This window comes from Chiloscyllium plagiosum, unplaced genomic scaffold (assembly GCF_037043375.1).
Source record: "Chiloscyllium plagiosum isolate Xiang-an unplaced genomic scaffold, Cpla_swu_hap1 HiC_scaffold_42, whole genome shotgun sequence".
Classification (NCBI taxonomy): Eukaryota; Metazoa; Chordata; class Chondrichthyes; order Orectolobiformes; family Hemiscylliidae; genus Chiloscyllium; species Chiloscyllium plagiosum.
This window is the reverse complement of record NW_028270180.1, coordinates 33,933,227-33,959,048: the sequence shown is the minus strand read 5'-3', so window position 1 is coordinate 33,959,048 and position 25,822 is coordinate 33,933,227. Positions and strand designations below refer to the sequence as shown.

General features: G+C 40.6%; 1 protein-coding gene across 1 annotated transcript in view; it reads right to left on the bottom strand.

The window, feature by feature from the left end:
- Positions 1 to 11,795: 11,795 nt before the first annotated feature.
- dapk2b (death-associated protein kinase 2b) overlaps positions 11,796 to 25,822 on the bottom strand; it is a 132,191-nt gene continuing 118,164 nt past the window's right edge. The window contains exons 6-10 of the mRNA XM_043680135.2: positions 21,122 to 21,170; positions 19,664 to 19,690; positions 19,402 to 19,554; positions 16,687 to 16,732; positions 11,796 to 15,964 (exon numbers count right to left, since the gene is read on the bottom strand). Of these exons, the coding sequence (XP_043536070.2) occupies positions 15,320 to 15,964; positions 16,687 to 16,732; positions 19,402 to 19,554; positions 19,664 to 19,690; positions 21,122 to 21,170 (920 nt within the window). The 3' untranslated portion in view covers positions 11,796 to 15,319. The remainder of the gene's footprint in view (positions 15,965 to 16,686; positions 16,733 to 19,401; positions 19,555 to 19,663; positions 19,691 to 21,121; positions 21,171 to 25,822) is intronic.

Below are 25,822 nucleotides of genomic sequence, written 5' to 3'. Positions count from 1 at the left end.
AAGTTCACAGATGACTGCTTACACCTGCCCAAACTACATTCCATTATGCAGAGAGATCAAAATTCATGTAAGTGTCACAATATGGGGAAAGGATTACTTTTCTCCCACCATTTATTCTGCTGTTCGATCAGACTTTGGGCAAAATCTTGTGAATATAGTCCCTGCCGGAAGGAAAATTTCTGGTCACGAACCCAACTGGTTAATTTTATTTTAAATTGTGGGATGTGGTTGTTGCTGGTGGGCCAGCACTTACTGCATATCGCTCTTAAAGTGGTGGGGGTGAGCTTCCTTCTTGAGCCACTGCAGTCCATGTGTTGTAGATGGACCCACAACCTGGTCAGGGAGAGAATTCCAAGATTTTGACCCAACTTCACTGAACTTATTGCTCTTTTCCAGACTAATGTAATTCATCAGTCAGCCTCACAATTCTCCAATCTGTCCAGAACAATTGGGTTGGGTGACAAACAAACAGTGAAGGATCTCCATTGAAAGGGACTCTGGCAGGTGATTGTAGCATGAAATTCAGTGTGAAGAAGCAATCACCCACAGTCTATTTGCACACTGTCCACTCTTGCCTATGGCTGCAGAGTGGGAGCATATTACGCCTCACCCTGAGAAATGAAAGCAACTTCAGCCTAACCTAATGTAAACATTACAGAGAAGGTTCTCAGTTAATAAAAGGTGATATCACCCTGATGAGGTGCAACTGCAGCCTATGACTCATCCATCTCGGCAAAAGAGGAATCCAAGATAAAAAGCCTTTCAATTTAATTATCCCGATTTTTTTTCTCCACCACACCTCAGGATTTTCCATGGAATTCACCTTGGAGGAAACCACAAGAGAATGAAGTGACATTGGACCTATAAAACTGTCAAAATTACAAGAAATCTGAGGATTGGGAGGTTTGTGGAATACAAGAAAGGAGGATGAAGAAATCAATGAGGAAAATGAGAACAGAATTGGAATACACAATCTCGCAAAAACTTATAAACAGGAAGTAAAAACTTCTGTAAGTATGTAACAATAAAATATTTAGGCCACTGTTGGAATATTGCATGCAATTCTGGTCTCCTTCCTATTGGAAAGATGTTGTGAAACTTGAAAGGGTTCAGAAAAGATTTACAAGGATGTTGCCAGGGTTGGAGGATCTGAGCTATAGGGAGAGGCTGAACAGGCTGGGGCTGTTTTCCCTGGAGCATCAGAGGCTGAGAGGTGACCTTATAGAGATTTACAAAATTATGAGGGGCATGGATATGGCTAATAGGCAAAGACTTTTCCCTGAAGTCGGGGAGTCCAAGACTAGAGGGCATAGGTTTAGGGTGAGAGGGGAAAGATATAAGAGACCTAAGGGGCAACTTTTTCACGCGGAGGGTGGTACATGTATGGAATGAGCTGCCAGAGGAAGTGGTGGAGGCTGGTACAATTGCAACATTTGAGAGGCATTTGGATGGGTATATGAATAGGAAGGGTTTGGAGGGATATGGGCCGGGTGTTGGCAAGTGGGACTAGATTGGGTTGGGATATCTGGTCGGCATGGATGGGTTGGACTGAAGAGCCTGTTTCCATGCTGTACATCTCTATGACTAGTTAAAACGAATGTGGGCCCATTACAAATAGGGTCAGAAGAATTTATGATGGAGAATAGAGGAATGACAGAGAGCAAAGTGATTGCTTTGTGTCAGTTTTCATGGAGAAAGATACCAGAAATTTCCCAGTGTTACAGATTCAAGTTTCTGGGGAGATTGAGGAGTTAAACAAAATTAGAATCAGTAGGAAGATTGTACTGAAGAAATTAATGGTGTTGAACGATGATAAATCTCCAGGACCTGATGATCTACATCCCAGAGAATTGAAGGTGGTGGCTATAGAGACTGTTGATGCATTGGTAATTATCTTCCAAAATTCTATAACATTCTGAAATTATTCCTTTGGATTAGTAGGTACCTGACATCATCACAATATTTAAGTAGAGAAATGAACTTAGGGATCAGCCTTACATCAGCATGAGGGATAATTTTAGAATTTATTATAAAGGATGGGAGAAAGGCACCTGGTTGGTAATGATCAAATTGGGAAAACCATTGATTTGTGAATGGGAAATCATGCTTGACAAACACCTTGGAGTTTTTTTTTAAATTACTAATAAAGTTGATAAAGGAGAGCTGATGGCTTTCCACTGGAAGCTGCTTATAAATGTTTTAAAGCCTATGGGATAGGAGATAATGTTCTGGCATTGATAAATAATTGGCTAACAGACAGTAGGAATAAATTATTTCTCTTGAATTGACACGCTAAGACTAGTAGGGTACCACAAGGATCAGTACTTGGGCCCCTAGCTATTCACTAAGTGGAGTGTGTGTTCTGAGGAAGATATCAAGTAGCTTAAAAAGAATTTGGACAGATTTGGTGATTGGGCAAGAAAATGGCAGATGGAATATAATGGGAAAAAATGTTAGGCTATCCACTTTGGTAGGAGAAACACATGTGCAGACTACATAGATTCATAGAGATGCCCAACTCATCCATGCTATCCAGATATCCTAAACTAATCTAGTCCCATTTGCCAGCACTTGGCCCATATCCCTCTCAACCCTTCCTATTCATATACCCATCCAGATGCCTTTTAAATTATGTAACTGTGTCAGCCTCCGCCACTTCCTCCGACAGTTCATGCCAAACACAGACCACCATCTGCATGACAAAGTTGCCCCTTAGGTCCCTTTTAAATCTTTCCTCTCTCACCTTAAACCTATGCCCTCTAGTTCTGAACTCCCCCACCCCAGGGAAAAGACCTTGTCTATTTACCGTATTCATGCTCCTCATGATTCTATAAATCTCTAAGGTCACCCCTCAGCCTCTGATGCTCCAGGGAAAACAGCCCCAGCCTGTTCAACCTCTCCCTGTAGATCAAACCGTCCTACCCTGGCAACATCCTTGTAAATCTTTTCTGAATCCTTTTCAGTTTCACAACATCCTTCCTATAGAAGGGAGACCAGAATTACACATAGTATTCCAAAAGTGGCCTAACCAATGTCCTGCATTTCTTCAATTCTAGACTGTAATGTTAAGATTTACAAAGATATCTAGGTGTCCTTGTTGACTAAAGCCTAACATGCAGTGCAGCAAAGTATTAGGAATGCTAATGGAATATTAGCCTCAATTTCATGGGGATTTCAGTACAGGAGTAGTAAATTCTTTCTTCTTTTGAATTGGAGCATGTTTAGACCATACTTGGCATATTGTGAAAGGTTTTGGTCTCCTTATCTCAGAACAGATATAATTGCCTTAGAGGGAATGTAACAAAGGTTTACCAGCCTTGTTCCTGAGATGATGGAACTGTCCTGTGATGAAAATTTGGGCAAACTGGGCCTGTATTCTCACAGATTTGAAGAACGAGAAGTAATCAGATTAAAACTTCAAATACTTAAAGGGATAGACAGGGCAGATGTAGCTGTTTCCCTGGTTAAGGAGTTTAAAACCAGGGGCACAATTTTTAAACAAGAGAATTGCCATGCGGTTAGGAGATAAGGAGAAATTTATTTTTGAGGGTGGTGACCCTTTGGAACTCCCCAGCACAGAAAGCTGTGGAAGCTCAGTCTTTAAGTATGTTTAAGATAGAGATTGATAGATTTCTGATTACCAATGGTGCAGAGTGTTCTGGAGATAGGATGAGTGAAAGGCATTGAAGCATTCAACCAGCATGATCATATTGAATGGTGGGGCAGGATTTGAAGCCACTTTAATTTCAGAGATTTAAGTTCCCCTCTTGAACCATCATTCACTGAAATTCTGCTGATTGCTATACGATCAGCTTTACCCTGGTACAATATCACTGCTTCCTTTCTAAAAATCCAGTTCACCAATTGGGAAAAAAATAAATCAGTGCTTGATTGGCTTAACCACATTTTTACTTTATTATTTCTGCTGTAAAGGTCCCTGTGGGTTGTTGAATGTAATCAGTGGTTGGAATTGTTTCAGGAAAGTTAATAGGCCATGCAGACAAAGGTGTGGCAGTAACACGCAACACTCTTACTTCCCTATGGCATTACCTCTCCACAGAGCAACCTGCTTAAAAGTAGTGACATAAATATGTGGCACACATGCATTTAGTTTTTGTGCATGAGTCTTGCTGAATCTGGATACTCTGAAATTCATTGTCTCAAATGTAGACATTTATATGTAGAACCATTTCTCAACTCTAAATGAACAAGCTGAGACAATCCAGAGTACTGCTGTCTAGTTCCTGCCCCATAGGCAGTTGGAGACTTCATTGTTAATGCAAAGCAGGTGATATCAAATCAACAGCTTGTTTTATACCTTGTTTGATCGCCTTTTCTTTTGACTTAAACCTGTGAGAAATTAGCTGCAAAAGCCCCACTCTAACTCTAAAACCCTTCAATATCCTATCAGACCTCATCTGCAGATCACTTTTCACTGTCTTTCTGTTTTTCTGGTTTGGATATCTCATCATTTTGACAGGATGTTATTATATTGTTCTCGTCCTCATCATATTCCTTTCCTGAATGAACATGGTCACCTCACAGCAGGACACTGTTAAATAGACTTCAGTTCACAGCATTTATTGTTTACTTATGATTCTGGGAGTCAGAGAGTGACTCACCCAATATGGAATACTTTCATTTCTTTTGAGGTGTAAAATGTAGGAAAAAGGAGGTTCTGCTAGACCTGTCGACACGTCTAGTTAAACCATAGCTAGAGAAATGCATACAGTTCTAGTGTGTAACCCATTACAAGAAGGATGCTATTACACTAATGAGATTAGGACGGTTCCAGGTTTGGGGAATTTTAGATCTGCAGAAAGATTAGATAAACTGGGATTGTTTTCTTTGGAGGCTGAAGTGAAATTTCATTAAGGTGGATAAAATATTGTGGAGTGCAGACAAAGTCCCATTCGCATCATAGGTCAATAATTGAAAAAACAGAATAAATAAAGCAATTAGTCAGAAGGTTGGAGGGGAGCTGAGGAAAAGTAGCAAATGCTTCTTGAAAGACAAGTGAAGACCTAATTAACCATCCAGCAATGCCTGTCTCATGCATTAGCTCTTGCTCCTTACTTCTTTTGCACACCAAAAACATGTACTTGTAGCTAGCTATGTGTGGTGCTGGATAAACACAGCAGGCCAGGCAGCAGGAGAATCGGCGTTTTGGACATAAGCCCTTCTTATGCTGCCTGGCCTGCTGTGTTTTTCCAGCACCACACTTTTCAACTCTGGTCTCTAGCATCTGCAGTCCTCACTTTCTCCTTGTAGCTAGCTATACATTTTCCATTAACGTCAGGCCTTTGATTGTTTTATTTTAAAGAGGGGGAAGGGAGTGAGAGCGAGAATTCTCTGGCTATGCTGGTATTATGAAGGCTGTCACTGTTACAGTCTCATAAGCCTTATCATGTGTCCTGCAGACCAATTGATTCTGTCAAGTCAGATTCATTTGCTATACTAAATATAGAGGTTTTTCCAAAATTAAAGCTACATGAGGGGACAGGAAACAATATTTACCCGTAATATATCAACCATTACTTTCCCGACACCCCACCACTCCCACAAACACTCAAAAGAAATTCCTCCATCAATTTCTGGGGCTGGGTGTTTCTGTTGAGTAGTAGCATTTTCCCCAATATTTCTATCCACTGAGATGGAGGATGGCGTTATTGATAGTGTTGGAAAGCACCCGAGACATGCCCTTCGTCCCAAACTGGTCCGTGCTAACCAAAATGTCCATCAACATTAACCCCATTTTCCTGCACTTGGTCCATATCCTTCTAAACCGTTCCTCTCCATATATTTGTCCAAATACCTTTTAAATGTTGTTAACGTACCTGTCTCAACCACTTCCAATGGCAGCTTATTCCAAATGCATGCCATTCTCTGTGTAAAAAGGTTGCCCCTCAGGTTCCCTTTTGATTTGGTAGCACAGTCACTGCACCAACTAAAGTCAGCAAATAATTAATGGTATGACAATCTTGCAGTTGCTGGAAGTATCTATTTTTGTCATATCTTTGATGGGATAGTGCTCAGATTGTTGGAAGCAAAACTGTTTCTACTTTCCCTATCATGTATCTGTATCAGGCAATCCCAGCAATAGATTTAAAGTGCCAGTATTCTTCTCACCAATCAGCATTGCGGTGAGTTTCTCAGCCAAAACTTATTTGTAGGCAATTTTGTTTCATAATCCCCACCTCTCACCAACTGGGTTGAGACTGCAGTGTACTTGAAAGTGCATGGTAAAATAGGGCTGAATCAGCACAGCTTCATCATATCTGACAAATCCATTAGAATTATTTGAGGATGTAACAAGCAAGTTAGACAAAGGAGAGCCAGTGAATGTAATCTATTTGGATTTTCAGAAGGCCTTTAACAAGGTGCCACACAGGAGGCTGCGAAATAAGATAACAGCACATGGTATTAGGGGCATGGCACTGGCATGGATAGAGGATTGGCAGATTGACAGAACAGTAGGAATAAAGTCATTTTCAGAATGGCAAGCATTGACTAGTTGAGTTCCACAGGGGTCAGTGTTGGGACCACGACTATTCACATTATACAATAACGATCAGGACAAAGGTACTGAGGTGGGGGGGGATAAGTAATGTTGAGGGAGTAGGGAGCTGCAGAAGGACTTGGACAGTCTGGGACTTCAGCGAAGAAGTGGCTGATGGGATACAGTGTGGCAAAGTGTGAGGTTACACTCTTTTCTAAATGGGGAAAAGCTTTGGAAAGTCTAGTTCAGGACTCTCTTAAAAGTTAACATGCTGATTCAGATGGCATGTGGGGAGGGCAGTATTCATTTCATGGGGAGGGTCAGAATATAAAACAGATATGTACTGCTGAGGCCTATAAGAGTCTGGTCAGACTGTATTTGAAATATCATGAGTAATTATGGCCCCTGTATCTCAGGGAAGGATGTGCTGGCATTGGAGGGAGTCCAGAGGAGGTTACAAGAATGATCCCAGAGATAAAGAGCTTTTGTCAGATGAGCAGCAGTTGAGGACTTTGAGTCTGTACTCGATGGATTTTAGAAGGGTCGGGGGGCAATTTACAGAATATTCAGAGGCCTGGATTGAGTGGACATGGAGGAGATTATTCACGTGTCGGAGACACTCATTTCCAAGGCAACCCTTTAAAACTGAGACGAGGAGGGATTTCTTCAGCCAGAAAGTGGTGAATCTATGGAACTTGGTACCGCAGAAGGTTGTGGAGGCCAAACCTTTGACAGCATTAAAGATAGAGATAGATAGATTTGTGACGTATAAAGGGATCAAAGTTACAGGGAGAAAGCAGGAGAATGGGGTTATCCCTGAAAGTTGCCACCCAGGTTGATGGGGTTATTAAGGCGGTATATGGTGTGTTAGCTTTATTGGTAGAGGGATTGAGTTTCGGAACCAGGAGGTCATGTTGCAGCTGCACAAAACTTTGGTGTGGCCGTATTTGGAGTCTGGTGTACAGTTCTGGTCACCACATTATAGGAAGAATGTGGAAGCTTTGGAAAGGGTGCAGAGGAGATTTACTAGTATGTTGCCTGGTATGGCGGGAAGGTCTTACGAGGAAAGGATGAGGGACTTGAGGCTGTTTTCATTAGAGAGAAGGTTGAGAGGTGACTTAATAGAGGCATATATGATAATCAGATGGTTAGATAGGTTGGACAGTGAGAGCGTTTTTCCTCGGATGGTGACAGCTCGCATGACGGGACATAACTTTAAATTGAGAGGTGATAGATGTCAGAGGTAGTTTCTTTGCTCAGTAGTAGAGGCATGGGAAATCCTGCCTGCAGCAGCAGTAGACTCGCCAACTTTAAGGGCATTTGAATGGTCATTGGACAGGCATATAGATGAACATGGCATACTGTAGGATAGCTAGGCTTCAGATTTGTTTCACGGGTCGGCACAACATCGAGGGCTGAAGGGCCTGTACTGCGTTGTAATGTTCTACGTTCTATGAGAAACAAATCAGGCATAACCGAATAGTCCAATTCTACTCCTATATCAGAAGGTGTTATAGATTCTTGGTCATGTAAACGAAGACTGACAGCTTTGATTTTTAAGAAATTCATATTTTAGACTGTCGTTCCTTTCCATTCTCTTTCTTTTTCATTTTTCATTCATGGGATGTGAGCGTTGCCATCTTTCTCCCTTTTATGCTTGTGTGTGTGAATGAAGTAGTGAAGCAATGCCCCTCCATTTTGATTTTGTGGTTAACAAACTCTGCTTTTGATTTCATTATGGGGTTATTCCTAAGACCAAAACTTAAAAATAAGAACAGGGTTTGAGGAACAGACCTCAGCCTACTTCAGTAAGGGACAGGAATGAAAATAGAAAGGAGCAAGTCAAACATTACCTTGCTGTCTTGGATTTGAGAGAAAAAAGCAATCATAATTTAAATTCACCCCCATTCCATTTGTCTGTGACAGTATAGCTGGCCAGTTATAACCAATAGGACAATGTAGTAATAAAATAGTTTACCTCACATTTTTCTTCTTCCTTCCCAGAAATTAGATGTGAATAAATGTGCTTTATGTAGAAACATAGAAGGTATGAGCAGGAGGAGGCCATTCAGCCCTTCAAGTGTGCTCTGCCATTCATCATGATCATGGCTGATCATCCAACTCAATAACCTAATCTTGTTTTCTCCCTGTCACCTTTGATCCCATCCACCCTAAGTGCTACATCTAGAAGCATTTTGAATACATTCAATGTCCTGGCATCAAATACTCCCAGTGATAATGAATTCAACAGGCTCACTGGCTGAAGGAATGTCTCATCTCCATCCTAAATGGTCCACCCCAAATCCACAGACTGTGACTCCTGGTTCTGGACACACCCACCATCAGGAACATCCTCCCTGCATCTACCCTGCCTAGTCCTGTTTGAATTTAATACGTCCCTATGAGATCCCCCCTCATTCGTCTGAACTCCAGTGAAAACAATTCTAAACATGTCACTCTCTCCTCATACGTCAGTCCCGCCATCCCTGGCATCAGCCTGGTAAACCCACTCCCTTGAGAGTAGAGCATCCTTCCTCAGAAAAGGAGCCCAAAACTGCACACAATATTCTAGGTACAGTCTCACCAAAGCCCTGTATAACTACAACAACACATCCCTGCTCCTGTAATCAACACCTCTTGCAATGAAGGCCAACGTACCATTTGCCTTCTATACCACCTGCCCCACCTGAATGACTACCTTCAGCGACTGGAGGTAGGACACTCAGGACAAGGACTCCCAGGTCCCACTGCACACTCCCCTCTCCCAATTTTCTGCTATTCAGGTAGTAATCTGCCTTCTTGTTTTTGCTTCCAAAGTATATAACCTCACATTTATCCAAATTATACTGCATCTGCCACTGATCTGCCCACACTCCCAACCTGTCTAGATCATGCTGAAGAATCTCTGCATCCTCAGAGATTCACCCTCCCACCCAACTTGGTATCATCTGCAAACTTTAAGATGTTACATTTTGTTCCCTCATCCAAATCATTAACATATATTGTGAATAGCTGGGGTCCCAGCACCAATCCCTGTGGAACCCCACTAGTTACTGCCTGCCAATTTGAAAAAGACTTTGTTCAATTGAACATAAATACATACTATACCCAAAAGGTTCAAGATTTCTCAATTGAAATATCTTCATTGGTGCTTCTTCCCACGCCCCCATGTTTAATGAGCAAGCAGTTTACAGAGGCAGAACAAGAATTTCAGGTACCACATAGAATAATACAGTACAGAACAGGCCCTTCGGCCCTCGATGTTACACCGACCTGTGAACTAATCTAAGCTCATCCCCTTACACTATCCCATCATCATCCATGTGAAACAATTGCATCTTAACTGCAGTATCTCACTCTATAGACCAAGTTGGATTGTGTTTTGACTCCACAGAGTGTGATCATAATCACACCACTGCATTCGGGTTAAAAGTGATAATCAAATTTATTTACAAGATAGATAAGACATAGCGACAGAAAACACAGCAAGACACCAAGTGATATATACTTACAAAAGAAAATAATCATCACACAAGAGATTAAAATGATCACTCCTTGAGATTTTTCTTTAGAAACCACCACCTTTATGCAGTGAGATGTTGGATAAAATAGCCATTACTTGACCTTCAACATTCTTCTCATTGGCAACACAACCTCAGGGTGACCATAGGATCAATCCTAATCTAAAGGAAAGCCTTAGTGCATTCTGGAGTTAAAGGCTCAGAATTAGGTGAGTTCAAGGTCACAAAATGAGGAGATGTTTGTTATTCTTAAACAGGCTAACTGATACCCACGAACTTGTTGATGATTTAAACAATGCTATTCAGAGTATAATGTAATTAAATTGATGATGATATCCTTTGATACTTGCCAGAAATTGAAACCACTCAGATTTCAGATTGGCACAATTTGAAACCCACCAATAAAACAGCCAATAAACTAATCAGGCTCTGAAAGCAAACTCCAAAATTGTGAGTAATCTATTGATCCAATGGTGAGTTCAAGAAAAAAAAATCTTCCTGTGGAACTTACTGCTTCTTGGACCAATCAATACAAATGTCATGGATGCATTTAAAATAAAGTTAAATAAGGTGTGCAGTTCTGGAATCCATTTTTATAGGAGAGATGTGTTTGCACTGGAAAGGGTGCAGATGAGATTTACCGTGATGTTGTCTGGCATTGAGTGTTTCAGTTATGAAGAGAGATTGAACAGACTGCGATTGCTTTCCTTAGAGCAGAGGAGATTGAGAGAGAACATGATGGAGACATATAAAATTATGAAGAGCATACACAGGGTATTCAAGAAGAAACCTTTCCCTTTGATGGAGGGATCAATGACCAGGAGCATAGATTTAAGGGAAGGGATAGAAGATTTAGAGGGGCTGTGAGGAAAACCCTTTTCACCCAGAGGGTGGTGGGAATCAGGAATTCCCTGTCTGTAAGGGTAGTAGAGGCAGAAACCCTCATAACATTTAAGAAGTATTTAGATGTATGTCTTGACATCAAAAGGGCACAAGCTATGGGCCAAGTGCTGGAATATGGAATTATAATAGGTGTTTGTTTTTGACTGGCACAGATTTAATGGTCAAAGAGCTTTTCCTACGCTATAGATCACTATGTCTCTATAAGACACTTGAGGGCAAGGACTAGAAGGATCTCAAAGGTTAGATAACCTAAGACAAGAGGAGGGTAATTTCAGAGCCAATGGTCAGTAGACGTTTTTGCAAGGTTTGTGAAGGTTTGTAGCTCAGGTTGAGGTTTAGGGTGTAGCTTTGCTCACTGAGCTGTAGGTTTGATATCCAGACGTTTCATTACAGACAACAGCTTCGCTTCACTTGGAGGTCGCCACTGATGATGTTACCTAGCCAGGTAATGAAATGTCTGGATATCAAACCTACCGCTCAGCGAGCAAAGCTACACCCTAGGTCAGTAGACTAAATGGCAATTTGTACCAAATACCCGATACCAAGTTCGAGCCAGCAGAACACTAGTCCTTTTTCCATTATTTTATTGAGAATGAGATCCTCCATCTCAACGCTAGCTCAATCTCAGTCATCATTGGCTGGTCCTGGCATCGAGGATGTTGTCTATTCAGAGTAGGAAGGCTTCTGGCATGGATCATCGTGTGACTGAACAGATCAGTTCTTGACCTGCAGACCCTTGGGCACATGGGACAGGGCAGCAAGACATGTTTAATATATTCAAGGCATTTACTAAATTTTTCTTGGCCTAGGATATTTAAGCTCAACCTCTATTATACCCAGTCCACCAGGTTGGGATGGTGCAGGTGGGAGTGTTAAAGATTACTCTGTTGTTGATTTCCCTGCCTGATCAGGAGGGGAACGAGACAGACAGTGGAGGAAGGGGAAGAGATGATAGACAGAGGAGAAAACAAGAGACAGGAAAACAGCAGAGAAGGAAACTGAGGGGCCAGAGGAAGGCCAAGGGGTGAGTGAGAGAGAAAGAGAGGCCAGATGGAGACAGGTACAGAGCAAAGAAAGAGGCCAATTTTTAAAATGTCAGTCTGTCAACAAAGTCTGTCCGTTTCACTGAGAAAGCTTCTTACTGGGAATGATGTCAGCACCCTGAGCATAAATCAATTTTTGGTCATCTGAATCCTCCTCATTTAGGCTGGAAAAGTTCTTTCCAAATACAAAAATATAGAGATAAGCTCAGCTAATTATTCAATACCCTGGCCTTTATTTAAACCCTCCTCAGACTCCATTAATTTAAATTTTTTTGAACTGACAAAATACAGGAAGCAATTTCATTAACAGTGTTAAGAGGAGCAGAACATTGATTACTACGTGTGACACGCAAGTACATATCGGCAGGTCTGACTACCTGCATTTATGAAAATATAATTTATTTTAACTGAGCTGCTGTGATTAATGAACACCTATAAACAGCGTAGCTGTTTGTACCTGTATGTCCTTGGTCTCTGCCTGTAATAAAGAAGGGATATTGTTCCAATTGGTCTCCCATAAACTACAAAACATTATAACTTGCATTTCTACCCGAGAGTCTATCGGTCAACCCCCAGTGATTTAGTCAGTTAATCTCCTTCTCACACTAAGCCCTGGAAAAGCAAATATCAGGAATGATTCCTCAAATGGTTTCAAAAGGCAAAATTTATTTGGTACCCAGGCCGGCAAACAGTAATTCTTGAATATTCCAGGAGAATATCCAATTGTTAACGAAATGGACTCACCATTCAAAAAGTACTACACTGACTCTAAAGAACTTCAGAGTATCCTCATGAATGGTGCTTTATAAAAGCAAGTTCTTTCCTTATCTTAAATGTTGTTACATGCTGAAGAAACTGTTGACTTGTTATAGCTACAGTTAGAAAGTCATGAAAGGTAATGATTAATACCCTATTCCTGGTGTATCCATGGGTGTACATGCCAGTGGATGCATAGAAAACAGTCTCAAAGTGGTTTTGACTCATGCCCAAGGACTAAAAGTGTCTCCAATGGCAATCATAAATCACAAGTGATGTTTGAAAACTAGGCACACTATAAAATGTACCAACTTAGTCAAACTTACTGTGTGGGGGATAGATACATCAGAGAAACCCTCAACTTTCTGCGACCATTGGAAATAGAGTGTAGTATGACAGAGATTAAAGATGCCTTCCATTTACTTTTACTGTTCCAGCACTTGATATGCTGATAACAAAATTCACCTTTCCACTGTTTGAACTCCTGTGTTTTGTATGAGCTAACGGGCCTGATTTTAATTCTGCGCCAGTGGAAGCGTGTTGAGCACATCTCAGTTAGGCACAGAGGAGAATTTGATGAACATGCTTAATGTTATGCCATAACATAATTCAGTAATTTCTCAATCTCATTCCCAAGTTTGTGTCAAAAGAAAGCACTCAATAAACTATGCTAATTTAGCTTCGTCCTGTCCTGGCACCATCCATATCTCAAAACCTAGGAAACATCAGGTACCTGTCCAATTACCCGAGGCCTCACTTGTGCTTTGAGGGCAAGGAAAAATGACTTTTCGTGGAAGTCAACATGACCTCTACTGAATGTATTTTCCAGCTCAGCAGGGTTTATAATGAATTATTGCGTGATGTAAAAAGGCATCAAATTGCTTGTCTGAGGTCTGTGACATACTCTCAATTCCAATTGGAGCCGCATTATTTTTGCTGAGCTGGCAGTAGGAATTCTCTTCTTCATGGGCTGATAATTCAAGAGGTCAACCATGGGTTGAACTTGGATATTTGATCAGTAAGAAACGCAGCAACAACTAAAAGCAGCCAGCTATAGCAATTTGGGTTTGTAATCCTAAATACATAGAGGGTATTTCACCTCAAATATAATATAATATATAATTCACCTCAGATATAATCACCATCCTCATCCATCACTAGCCATCCACAGATAAAAGTCACATTATTGAAAGGATAATTCTCATTTTTCAGTCCCACAACACTCACGGGCGGCACGGTGGGGGCGGCACGGTGGCACAGTGGTTAGCACTGCTGCCTCACAGCGCCAGAGACCCGGGTTCAATTCCCTACTCAGGCGACTGACTGTGTGGAGTTTACACATTCTCCCCGTGTCTGCGTGGGTTTCCTCCGGGTGCTCCGGTTTCCTCCCACAGTCCAAAAATGTGCGGGTCAGGTGAATTGGCCATGCTAAATTTCCAGTAGTGTTAGGTTAAAGGGGTAAATGTAGGGGTATGGGTGGGTTGCGCTTCGGCGGGTCGGTGTGGACTTGTTGGGCCGAAGGGCCTGTTTCCACACTAAGTAATCTAATCTAATCTAATCAGATCAAATTCTTCCATAAACAACACAAATGGATATAAGTAGAACTAAAAGATTGTGGAACACTGACATTGTTTTAATCATTTGATAAACTCACCATTCTCTATGGGAGCTAAAATGAAAGGACGAATGCACTAGAAAATAACTCCAACAGCGCAGCACTGATTTTCTAACTCACAAATTGGAGGGTAACCTCTTGGCTAGGAGAGTGGAACTGCTGAATTTACTGTTCCATCTCTTTTGTTAATAATTGTTCTTTGTTTAAGTGTGCTTCATTCAACTTGATTAAAATTTGATGCTGAAAAGCAGTCAAAAATTAAACTTGTTCTGATTTTATTTTGTTGAAAACCAATTGTATAAACAGGTTAACACAAATAGTTGCTGAAAATGTGTTGCTGGAAAAGCGCAGCAGGTATAAGCCCTTCTTCAGGAAAACGTCGATTCTCCTGCTCCTTGGATGCTGCCTGACCTGCTGCGCATTTCAGCAACACATTTTCAGCTCTGATCTCTAGCATCTGCAGTCCTCACTTTCTCCCCTAACACAAATAGTTCTCAATTTAGATGACTGAGTACTTGAATTTTGCCCTACTCAGAATTTAAATAAAGTAGAAGTAAAATACAAATATAAAATGAAAACAGGAAGTGTTGGAGGAACTCAGCAGGTCTGGTAGCATCTATAGAGAGAGAAACCGAGCTAACATTCAGTCCAGTATTGCTCTCCTTCATTCCGAAATATTGTTATACTTGTACATTATGTATTACAGACAAATACAATATTACATACCAGACTCATTCCAAAATTTATTATAATATTATATATTGGGTTTGAAATATTAGCTCGGATTCTCCCTCCACAAATACTGTCAACCTTCTGAGTTTCTCCAGCAATTTGTTTTTGTCTCAGATCTCCAGCATTCTAAGTACTTTGTTTTAACTGGAATACATTTGCCTCAAACTGTTATCTTTCTCTAAGATGGTCTGGATTCCATGTCGTAACATCATGTATGAACGTGGTGTCATCAGTCTTCCTCTAGTTAACTTTAACGACTTGACTCTGATGCGGTTAGGCTGGTGATCAGTTCTCCATTGCATGTACTATTTAACAGATCCTTCAGGGTTTCATTCAGATCTTTGTTGAAGACAGAAGCAAAGTTTCCATCCAGGTATCCTTCACTGATGTGTTCAGTCTGAAAAGAGGCGATTACTTCCTGGACCCATTTCAATTCAGCAGAGATCTCTTGACTCAGAGATTCAAAATGAGATTTTAGTTCATCATATTTTGCACTGACTGTATTCAGCACATTATTCACACCTTTTATTTCATCCTGGAGTTGCTTCTTCTTGGATTCAGCTTTACGATACTCGTATCTGATCTGGGAAAGATCATGCCGGACATTTTCATTTTCTTCCTTGTACCAAGATTCCTTTTCATTATAAATTGAAATTAATGCATCAATGTCTTCCTGAAGAGAATCATGTGATGAAGTAAGCCCACTGAAGGTCATCTCCATCATAGAGAGGTCCTCCACCACTTTGGCAAATCTTTCAAAGTTCACGTAGGTGTTGTTGGGTGGCATGCTTGAGTGGGATTTGATGGTGTATTCTTTCAGACGCTTGGTCTTCAGCTGCCTGCGATGCTGTGTCTTGTTCTCCTTATTTTTCTGTTCTTCTTTCTTTTGGTGAGACTTCAGTGGGTCAGACAGAAGGGTTTTAGATTATTGGCAATTAAAATACACATGGTTTTGTTGCACAGATGTAGCACTAATCTAGATGATGGTAAGTTGCTCTAAGTCCAATTTCAGCACTCCACACATCAAGGCAGTTAGTGGCACTCCATACAAATGCTTCCATGTTAAGGATTGTGCAGTGGGACACACAATAACATTTCAAACAGCACTCATTACTTACCATAACATGCAAACTGATGGGGTTAGTTTCATGTTCAATACAGATTGAGATTTGGAATTCTAGATGGCTTCCAGACTACAGATGAATTAAATGAATCAGTATACTCAATGAGTATACTATGACTGAAATAAACACAAGAATTGCAAATAAACAGTTCCTCTCAATGCTCCATGATTTATAATGTGATAGATTTGCTGCAGATACAAACTTGGAATTCAATGCCAAATATAAAACAGTATTTGAAACAGTTCCCCATCCCATAACATTGCATGAAAGGCATTAAATAAAATAGCTTGAAAAAAAAGGAAAACAAATCTGAAAAGGTCAAGTTTAAAAGGCATCGGGGAACTAATATTTTATGTCACTGTTGGGATGTAAAGATGAAGATCACTGCAATTACTTCAGTGCATGCGAGTTAATATGCAGGCTGTCAATTCACAACATCACATAGCTGTCAACAGGAAATGCAATTTAATTTGACATGAATGTTAACACTCACCATTATCCATGGGTGTGAAAGAGCATCTTTTATGCTTAGCCTTTTCCTGAATAAAACGAAACAGCATTAGAAATGGACGAATGTAAAATTTTATTTTATTATTAATTCAGATAAAAAGTCAGCAAAATACAAAATAAATTTGTCTATAACTGTATGAAAGTAATGGTATGGTTAGTTTAGAATGAAGCTTATCAGCCACAAACAGAAAGATGAGGAGAGAAGTGGCATGCTGGGAAAAAAGGGATATTTTTGAATTCTCAGACCTTTCCAAAATTTGAACAATTATTTGGTGCTAATTGCATTTTGGAATCTTTCATAACTCTCATTTCTTTTAAAAACAGCTTTTAAATTGGAGTTAATATATAGATTAATCCCAACTGCCTTTGAAGACATCTGGATAGGGTCTTAGTAATTTAGGATGGTGTGAAGAACAACATTTCTTTTACAATCTCTAATCCTTGAAATTATCCCATTCAATTGACACAATTAATGCCATGTCTCTGAACAGCAATGGATCAATAAAATCCTTTTCTTAAAAATTTTACAGTATTAATTGAATTTATTTTAGAAAGGATAGAACACTATATTTTAGTGACATTCCCATGAGGTAGTCTAGCTTCTTGAACAGAAAAAAAATCAAAGATCAAAGTCTGACACTCGGCTAATCCTTTACACTTTCCTCACCCACAACAAATGGTTCTCTCTCTTCCAGTGCTGTGCCTCAAATCCCCTACAAACCACTTGCCCTCACATTAATTTTCTCATGGTATAGGGTGATCTTTCCACAACAGCATCTGAGCTCAGTATTTCATGTCAGTTTCAATGTTCCTATGGGAACATTGAAAGGCAATGAAAAGCAACAGACATGTCTTGACCAATCAGAGTCAACCTGGATATCATGTCTCCTCAAATGCATCACCAAAATAAACTACCTCAATAGTAAAATGTAAGAGCTTGCAATGCCCAAAATATTCATCGCATTTCCTGTAACAGTGACTGTATTTATAAGTGCTTCATTGGACAAGATCTTTCTTGTGCTTGTGTTGAACATACTCTAAAGGATGAAGCTTAGAGCATGGTGTGAAGCAATATTATTAAATTATTAAACAGAACACATTGCTAAGAATTTCTCACAGGTCCAATAGTCAGACATTTTTATTATCTTTTAATCATTTGTGGATTGTGGGCATCACTGGCTGGGCTAGCATTTATTGTTCAAACCTAGTTGTCCTTGAGTAAATGGTGGCAAACTGCTTTCTTGAACTGTGCAATCCATTTGGTGTAGGGATCCCAACAGTGTTGTTCAGGATTTCCAAGATTTTGACCCAGTGACACTGAAGGAACAGCAATATATTTTCAAGCATGATTTGGAGATGAACTTGCAGATGGTGGTATTTCCCTGTTCCTGCTGCCTTTGTCCTTCTAAATGGAAGTGGTTGTGGGCTTGGAAGGTGCTGTTGAAGGAGCCTTGGTGAGTTAATGCAGTGGATCTTATAGGTGGTGTATACTGCTGCCACTGTGCATCAGTGGGAGAGGGAGTAAACATTGTAGATGATGAATCGGATGCCAATCAAGCTGTTTTTCCCTGGATGGTGACACATTCCCCTCGGTGTTGTTTTAGAATATGGACATACCTTAGAAAGTCAGGAAGTAAATTACTTGCTGCTGAATTCCTTGTCATTGATCAGCTCTTGTCACCGCTTTATTTATATTGACCAGTTTAGTTTCTGGTCAATAGTAAACCCTCTGATGTTGATCGTGGGGGATTTAGTGATGGTGATGTTAATGAATATCGAGGGGTGATGGCTAGATTCTCACTTGTTGGAGATAGTCACCTCCTGCCATTTGTGTGGGCGAATGTTACTTACCACTTGTCAACTTAAATCTACTTGGCTTCAAATTAGTACAGACTGTTTCATTATCTGAGGAACTGCAAGTATGAACATTGGTGTTTGCACAATGAACATTTCCACTCCTCACCTGGTATATGATAGAGGGAAGGTAATCGATGAAGCAGCTGAAGATGGTTGGCCTAGGGCACTACCCTGAGGAGCTCCAGAGGTGTTCTGCAGCTAAAATGTCTGACTTCCAGCAACCACAACCATTTTCCAATGTGTCAAGTATGACTCCAGCCAGTAAAGAGATTCCCCCCAATTCCCATTGACTCCAGTTTTACTCAGGCTCCTTGATGTCATAGTCAGTCAAATGCTGCCATAACATCAAGGGCAGTCACTCTCACCTCACAGCACTTCTTGAGTTCAACTCTTTTGTCCATGCTTGAACCAAGGTGGAACTGATCAGCTCTGGCAGAACCTAAACTGGGTGTTCATGATCAGGTTATTGCTAAGCAAGTGCTGCTTGATAGCACCATTGAGGACTCCTTCAACACATTACTGATGATCAGGAGTAGACTGATGGACAACCTCCCCTTTGCATATGGAGACTAACTGAACAAAGTGCACCATAACCTGTTCTTTACTTAAAAATAGCACTAATTTTTACACCAAATTATTCAGAATTCTGAACACAAAACTCATTTCTGCATATTTTGGCTTTCCCAGCTAATAATTTCTGTGTTCCTGACCTTGTGGAGTGGCCATATTACACCTGGACTAAATGATTTTATCAACGGACACTAATTACAAAAGATCCTGCATCTTGTCAATCCTATTCTCTTAAAATTCACTATCAATTGATCCAAGTGTAATTCCTCACCTAGTATCTTTCACCAGAAGCTTTTTAATGAAGTCCTTAGCCAATTCACTGGTGTGGCTGAAAAATTCTTCATCAAAGTCATAATTCATTGCAGAGATGTTGGCAAGGGTTTCTTGTTTCGTGTCACCAAGGAAAGGGGAAGCACCACTTAACCTGCTCGATAGGTGACAAATCAGATTCATGGGTTAAAAACCAGAAAGGTGATGTTCACCTCAAACTGCTAACAATGTCAGTATTTGTAAATAATTTGTGACATACTCACAGAATGTAGGTAATGACTCCTATGCTCCTACAAAAATAAAATGTCAAACTGAGACTGCACAATATTTAAAGCACCATAAACAAAAATTCCTTTAACATGCCAGAAATATATCTAACATTAACAACAACTTACATTTATATAGCACTTTTAAAGTTGTGGAATATTTAACAGTTCTTCAGAGGATTGTTAGAAGACAAAATATGATACCAAGACACATTAGAAGGTAAAAGATCAAGTGACCAAAAGCTTGGGCGAAGGGATAATTCCAACTTACAGAATGCTTTAAAGAAGGGAAGTGAGGCAGTGAAGTGGCGAGACCAAGGGAGGAAATTGCAGAGCTCAGGTTCTTGGTGATAGAGATATGTCTCCACTAACAATGGGAGTGATTAAAATCAGGGATGCCCCAGGAGGCAGAGTTAGATGAGCAGACAGCTTGGATCATTAATGTGACATAAAATATAGAAACGGCAACAGGCCATTTTGCCCCTCGAACCTGCTCATCATTCAATAAGATCGCAGCTGATCTGGTTACGGCCTCAACTCTAATTTCCAGACAGTCTTCCATGACCTCGACATTCAATCTCTCGAACTAAGCCTTGAATATATTCAATGGCCGAGCTTCCAGTCAAGGAGATTACAGAGATAGCAATGTCTAAAATTACAGATTCAATAGTTTCCTTCTTTCCTCAGCAGAAGAATCACTGCATAGATAAATATTATAACCTCTCAGCAATAGGAAGATTTAATTTTAATGTAATAAGGTCAGTAACTGTGGCCTTTAGAAAAACATTAGAAAAAAGAAAATTGTTTACAGTGCCCCATTTAAACACTGACTAAATTCAAGCCCATCACTTTGATCCTGAAATTGGCAATGACAGTAAAGATTTGGATATTTCAGCTACTCAGGCAACCAAGCTGGTGCTATTATTATCACATTACTATCAGGGGCTCAGGTGATTTGCACTGAGGCCTCACAGCACCAGGGACCCAGGTTTGATTCCATCCTCGAGTGACTGTCTATGTGGAGTTTGCACATTCTCGTCATGTCTGCATGGATTTCCTTCCACCATCCAAAGTTATGCAGTCGAGGTGAACTGGCCGTGGGAAATGTAGAGTTACAGGGGTAGGATAGGGGTTTGTGTCTGGGTGGGATGGTGCAGTTGGTGCAGACTTGATGGGCTGAATGGCCTGTTTTCACACTGTGGGGATTCTACAATATTAACTTAGTAAAACTATCAAAATTGGTGAAAATTTAATTTAGTTATAATGTTATAAACAACAGTTTTATCTAATATGAGAAGCTCATGTGTTAACTTCACCCTAAAACTTCTCTGGCCCATTTAAACCATGAGAGAAAAGATGGAAAGGGTAGTTTGAAAGCCTAACCAGCGTGGGCTGGGAATGACATTAGGTTTCACTCATTTCCCATAGAATTGTCCATGCATTTTGTTGACTTACCACATATCTGCAGGAAGCCCAAGGGGCTCATAATTCACAATTTCTGGAGCTAGAATATATACAAAATAAAGAAAGATTAGTAATATGAAATCTATTTCATAAATTCCATCAGCAACACACACTAATTTTAAATGTATGTTCCTACAAGATTAGATCAACACCACTATTTGTGAATAGTTCCTCCAATATCTTTGCTGAAGTTTTGTGGGGTGCACTAGTTCAGAATGGGAAGTGGGAACCATAGAAATGGGTGAACATGGTCAAAAGTAAATAGGGAGCCTGCTAAATTTGAGCCTGTATTAAATTATTGGTTATAACTTGCATTCAGATTAAGAAAATAAGCAGAGATATTACAACAGTTAAAAATTTTAAAAAACACATTCAAATCTAATTAAATAAAATAAGAGAATGGAGGGTCAGGTGATGTATTGTTTCTGTATGATGTGGGAAATAGTGGACCCTACTCTGTTTCCCAGTGACCATGTCTGTAGTAAATGTTGGCTGCTGGAAAATCTCCGGCTTAGAATCTGACGTGGAGTCTCAGTTTCAAACATTGCAACGCATCAGGGAGGGAAAGAGTTACCTGGACACTTTGTTTCAAGAGATAGTCACACCCCTTAGACTATATAACTTAAGTTCGGCCTGTGGTCAGGAACAGGAGGGTGTGGCTGAGAGTGAGGCAGGTAGAGAGAGGTAGAGTTACAGGAACCTTAGCCGCTGTCCTTGTCCAACAAGTTCCAGCATGGACGGAAATGGGGACTGTAGGTTGAAATTACCAGGTATGACATGGTGGTCATCATGGAGATGTGGCTGCAAGGAGATCAGGATTGACAGCTGAATATTCAAGAATATACATCCAATAAAAAAAAAGACGGGGTGGGGTTCCCTTTATTAAGAAATTAAATTAAATCAATGGTAGGAAACGAAATCTGTGTGGAATGGAGGAACAGCAAAAGGTAAAAAAACTATAGTTGCAGTTATGTACAGGCTACCAAGCAGGAGTCAGGAGCTGGCACGCAAGATACACAAGGAGGTAGAAAAGATGTGTAGGAAAGGCAAAGTTACAGTGATCGTGGGGAATTTCAATATGCAGGTGGACTTGGAAAATCAGGTTGGCAGTGGATTGCAAGTAAAGGAATTTGAGAAATGTCTATGAGATGGCTTTTTGGAGCAGTCTGTGGTGAAGCCCACTAGGGAACAGGCAATACTGGATTTAGTGTTGTTCAATGAGGCAGACTTGATAAGGGAGCTTAAGGTGAAGGAACCCTTAGGAGGCAGTGATCATAATATGATAGAACTCACTCTGCAATTTGAGAGGGAGAAGATACAATCAGCGGTATTACAGCTGAATAAAGGCAACTACAGAGGCCTGAGGGAGGAGCTGGGTGGAACTGACTGGGAGAGGAGCAGAGCAGGAAAGACAGTGGAACAGCAATGGGAGGAGTTTCTGGGAGTAATTCAGGAGACACGGCAGAGATTCATCCTGAGGAAAAAGCAGCATGGTACAGGGAGGATGAGGCAACTGTGGCTGACTAGGGAAGTCAGGGATTGCATAAAAGCAAAAGAAAAAGCATATTATGTGGCAAAGGACAATGGGAAACCAGAGGATTGGGAAGCTTACAAAGTCCAATAGGGGGCAATGAAGAAAGAAATAAAAAGGGAGATGATTAAATAGGAGAGTAAGCTAGCCAGTAATATACAGGAAGACTAAGAGTTTCTTTAGATATATGAAGGGCAAAAGAGAAGTGAAAATGGACATTGGACTGTTGGAAAATGACGCTGGAGAGATAGTAGTGGGGAACAAGAAAATGGCTGAGGAACTGAATAGTTACTTTGCATCAGTGGAAGACACGAGTGATATCCCAAAAAATTCAAGTGAGTGAGGAGGCAGAGCTCAGTATGGTGGTCATCACCAATGTGAAGGTGTGAGTAAAATTGAATGGCCTGTAGGTGGATAAATCACCTGGACCAGATGGACTACACCCCAGAGTTCAAAGGGAGACAGCTGAAGATAGATTTAGTGGTGATCTTTCAGGAATCACTAGAATCGGAGGTGAGGGGAGGGGAGGGGGGTCCCAGAGGACTGGAAAATCACTAATGTGACATCCCTGTTTAAAAAGGAAGTAAGGCAAAAGACAAAATTATAGACTGATTAGCTTAACCTCGGTTGTGGGTAAGAGCCTGGATCCATTGTGAAGGATGTGATTTCTGAATACTTGTAAGTGTCTGATAAAATAAGGCAAAGTCAGCACAGTTTCATCAAGGGGAGGTCAGGCCTGACAAATCTGCTAGAATTCTTAGAGGAAGCAACAAGCAGGTTAGACCAAGGAGAGCCAATGGATGTTGTTATCTACCTGGATTTCCAGAAGGCCTTTGACAAGGCCCTTTACAGGAGGCTGCTGAATAAGATAAGGGCCCACGGTGTTAGAGTCAAAGTGTTAGCATGGATAGAAGCCTGGTTGTCTGGCAGAAAGCAGAGAGTGGGGATAACAGGATCCTTCGCAGAATGATAGCTGGTGTCAAGTGGTGTTCTGCAAGGGTCAATGTTTGGACCACAATGTTTCACTTTATACATTAACAATCCAAATGAAGGAACTGGGGGTATTCTGGCTAAGTATGCAGATGATACAAAGATAGGTAGAGGAACGGGTAGCATTGAGGAGGCAGGGAGGCTGCAGAAGGATTTAGACAGGTTAGGAGAGTGGGCAAAGAAATGGCAGATGGAGTACAATGTGGGAAAGTGTAAGGTCACACGTTTTGATAGGAAGAATAGAGGCATGGATTATTTTCTAAATGGGGAGAAATTTCAGAATCTGAAATGCAGAGACTTGGGAGTTCTAATCCAGAATTCTCTCAAGGTAAACTTGCAGGTTGAGTCAGTAAGGCATATGCAATGATGGCATTTATTTTGAGAGGACTTGTATATAATAGCAGGGATGTACTTCTGAGGCTTTATAAGGCTCTGGTCAGACCACATTTGGAGTATTGTGCACAGTTTCATGCGGCACATCTCAGGAAGGATGCACTGGCCATGGTATATTCTCAGAGGAGAATGGTCCCAGGAATGAAAAGCTTAACATATGAGGAACTTTTGAGGACTCTGGGGCTATACTCTGAGATGAGGGGGAAACCTAATTGACACTTAGAGAATACTTAGTAGATGTTGGGAAGATGTTTCCATTGGTAGGAGTGACTAGAACCCAAGGGCACAGCCTTACAATAAAGGGAAGACCTTTTAGAACAGAGATAAGGAGAAACTGCTTCAGCCAGAGAGTGGGGAATCTATAAAATACACTGCCACAGAAGGCTGTGGAAACCAGGTCAATGAGGGTATTTAAGACTGAAATAGATAGGTTCAATTGTCAAGGGGATCAAGGGTTATGGGGAAAAAGCGAGAGAATGGGTTTGAGAAGCTTATCAGCCATGATTGAATGACAGAGCAGACTTGATGGGCTGAATGGCCTAACTCCTGCTCCTATGTCTTATGGTCTTAAAAGACCACATGAACAGGAAACACTTGATGAATAGGATGGGCATTCAGTGGGATGGGTGAAAATTGGCAGGGCAGGACAACATTTCAAGAACTCCAGAATGCAAAGTGAAATCATCAGTTGGAGAAACTGGAAGAGAAGGATAGCATTCTTGACAACAGAGATAGAATAAGAAGATATAAAATTAAACAATTTGTGGGAGGCAATGGAAATCCTGGAAACTCTCTGACTGATGGCAAAATAATTTCAGGGAGGGGAGGAAAGTATTAGGAAAGCAGAGCAAGTGAAGATTCTGAAATCTAAATCAAGAAAATTCTGAAAAAGTGAGAGTGAGAAGCAGCAGTAACTGAGTGAACAGTAAAGGGATAGTGCAGGGTCAAGATAACATTAATTGAGGTGGTGGTAGAAAGACAGACAAGCAAATTGGAGGTCCATGTGTTTCCCATACCAAACATCATATATGCCAGTTCTGGGATTTATATATTAATGAACCAAAACCTGCAACCCTTTCTAAAAAAATGAAAGATTTAGCAACAATCCAGGTTTGTCCAATATATCATTTCAATTGCATTACACTGTAATCTTTTGCTATAAATTCTGTGTTTTATGATCTTATACTCCACAACCACCTGATCAAGGAGCAGCGCCTCCTGCTTCCAAATAAACCTGTTGGACTATAACCTGGTGTTGTGTGATTTTTATCATTATTGCAGAACAGGAAGATCTACAAAGTTTCATTTCCATTTTCACTTTTGTGATACCATTCTCTTTCTTGGATTGTTCATTTCTCATAATATTTCGAGGAATAGCCAAAATCTTTTGTCCTTTCACCATTCTGAGTGTGGTCCTCATTAGAGGAACATCACAAGGCCTGCTATCGATACAGAGGCCTGTGGTGGTGAAGTCCCTACCTGAATCATAGCTCATATACATATAAATGTGACCAGCAGTCTCCTGTTCACTATTCATAGGCACACTTTCTTGCTAATATTCTTTAATTTTCAATGCCTTTCACATCGATTAACTAGGTCTGAACAGAAGAAAGCTTTTTGCTTCAATTAAACCAAACTCACCCTCATCTCACTCTAGGTCTCCCACATTGAATTGAAAACTTGGGAAAATACTTTACAAAGCATTAAGCATGCAACACACAAATACCAATTACTTCTGGAACCTTGGAAATCAGAAGAAGTTACTACATTCAATACAC